Source organism: Pterocles gutturalis, unplaced genomic scaffold (assembly GCF_000699245.1).
Source record: "Pterocles gutturalis isolate BGI_N339 unplaced genomic scaffold, ASM69924v1 scaffold10487, whole genome shotgun sequence".
Taxonomy (NCBI): Eukaryota; Metazoa; Chordata; class Aves; order Pterocliformes; family Pteroclidae; genus Pterocles; species Pterocles gutturalis.
In genome coordinates, this window is record NW_010115346.1 from 8,645 (window position 1) to 11,159 (window position 2,515).

The window sequence follows — 2,515 nt, forward strand, 5'->3', positions numbered from 1 at the left end:
ATTTGCACAGGAGGCATTTTTACTTTTCCTACTAAAATTGTCTGGGCACTAATGTAATTTTTTTACTCCAAATTGGTACTGACGATCAGAAAGATTTAAGGTCAGTCCCTTAAAAATGTCAATTCCTATTATATATTCAGGGATAGGGACAATCATGACTGAATACCATCGTTTTGGGAGGTTCCCTGTTTTCATTTCTATTTGTGTTTGCACAGCTTCAATTTGTTTCCCTCCCAAACCTGTAATAATTACAGTTTGTCCTTTAAATTTCTTGGGGTTACCATGTATTAAGGAAGCCTCCGCTGCAGTGTCAATTAAAGTTTTTACTGTTTGAGAGGACCAGTTTTTCCAAAATATTTTAAGTTCCACATGGGGCCACTGGTCCCTCCGTGCCCACTGCACCGGAGCTTGGCCATCATATCGTTCTTGTTCATTAAGCCGAATTATTTCCCTAGTCTCTTTCCAGGGATACAAGTCAGAGTACAGCTCCCAATCCCCCTTCTTCCCCGGAACAACCGATCTGCTCGCGGTGGGCCCTCCGCTAGCGGATGTGAAGTCCCGTTGAGGCTCCAGAGGAGGTGCTGTAGGCTGAGTTGTTCCTGAATTTTTTGCTTTAGAATTTTGCACTTTTTTGTTAGGTTTGTTCAACCCTTTTTTCTTATATATTCGCCATAATTCAGCAGTTGGAACACCATCAATTTTTTCATGAGGCATACCATCTTTTAGTAAAGCAGCAAACGTTTCTTTACGAGAAATTCTGTTTTCACTGCTTTTAGTGCTGTCCCGATTATCTTGGGTGCCTACACTTCCTCGGGGTCCCCAGTCTCCGAGATCACCAAGCTGTTGTATCTTATCAGTTACTTCGGCGAGGGGATTTCCCGTCTCATTAATCAAGAGGGTCATGATGACATTTTTATATGCTGGTGGGGCGGTTTTAATAAGCCTATTTCTAACGGCAACAGATAAAGCATTCTGCATCATTGTCTCAGTGTCTCCTATAAAGATAGCCCGTTTCATCCGTTCTTCATTTATTCGCTATATACAGTCTCGCAAGGTATACCACTGACGTCCCGGCCAGTCATTTTCTGTAGGGTACTTGTGATTACACCCCTCAGTGGCTACAGATAACAAATTAGTATCTTGGGTGGTATTGTGAAATGCATCTTGCACAAAGGAATACGAATTTAAAACTAAAAACCTTTTAGAATCTCCTGGATCCAGGGTAGCTCCTGACACTCCCTGATCATGCAAACGTACCATCCAGGAAATTAGAGACTCCCCTGGTCTCTGTTTAAACCGTTCAGTTATATAATTTATTTCATGCTGAGTGTAATCCTCTATCACATCCCTCCTCACTTGCTGTCCATTAGCATCAAGTTCAATTTTTCATCTCCATGCTGGTCTTACATCTACAAATTCATCTGGGGAACCAGCCTCATCAGAATCTGTAGAGTCCCAAATATCTCCGTCCCATTTATCGGGATCCCACGCACACCGGCCTCTGCAATTACTGCATGCACTTTTTTACGATTGACTTGTCCCCTCCTTTTCTTATGCACTGCAGCCTTTTTGGCCACGGTCTGATAAGCATGCAACTTACCAACAAGCAACTTTATTTTGACACTGTAACATTACAATTTCATTCTGCAAATCACACATTTGTTGCTCCATGCGGGAGCGTTCTGATAACTGTTCCTTTTGTTGGTGCTGTTTCCAATATGCTGTTAACAAAATCCCTGCCCGTCTTCCCAAACCCACAATTTCTTTTCCTTTTTCACATTCTAATACTTCCAGCAGTTCAGTTTCTTTTAACCGACATTCCCATTGTTTGCACGGTCCTCCTACCTTAGCCCACTCAAGAGCCAGCGAACTATAGGGAAGGTCTTCCCATCCAGGAATTTCGGAAGGGGACGGAACTTTCTGTTTAGATTTAAAAAATGACATTTTGTTCATATCCTGTCTGTGACGCCAATTTTGTTTTGCCAATCGACAGGGGTTAGCACAAAGGAATCAGGCACAAAAAAAAAAAAAAGTAAACTTATTTTTACTTATGTCCAAAGTGACAAAGTAATGAGGAAAATAGTACAGAGAAAATAAAGTAAGATAAGATAAAGCAGCAAGACAACAAGCAAACTACTACAGCAAGCAGAAAGTAAGGCAATGCACCTAATCATTACTACATAGAGTTAGCAATAGTGATTAAGAAAGATACATCACCAATTGCCCTGTATTACCATCATCCAGGTCTGCAGTCGCTGGGGAGCCCGTTTACAGCGAAGGATTTGGAGAACTCATCCCGGCAATTGGGAAATCTCTATATGGTGCGTCCACTAGAGGTCACCTTTGGTTCAGGGCGTCACTGCTCAGGCCCTAGTATTTCACCAACTTTATAGATGTTGTTCATTAACGTATAAATAGGAATTATTGAATTTCTAGAAGCGTAAGTATCCCTCTTAAGGATTCTTTGATTTGTTCTAATGTTGTTCTTACACTTAGATACAGCTATTTTCCTGCT

At 41.4% G+C, this 2,515-nt stretch overlaps 1 protein-coding gene across 1 annotated transcript in view; it reads left to right on the forward strand.

The window, feature by feature from the left end:
- Nucleotides 1–2,515, forward strand: part of PHF10 (PHD finger protein 10) — a 23,393-nt gene that overhangs the window by 6,336 nt on the left and 14,542 nt on the right. The window contains 1 exon segment of the mRNA XM_010075153.1: nt 2,497–2,513. Coding sequence (XP_010073455.1) covers nt 2,497–2,513 — 17 coding nt within the window.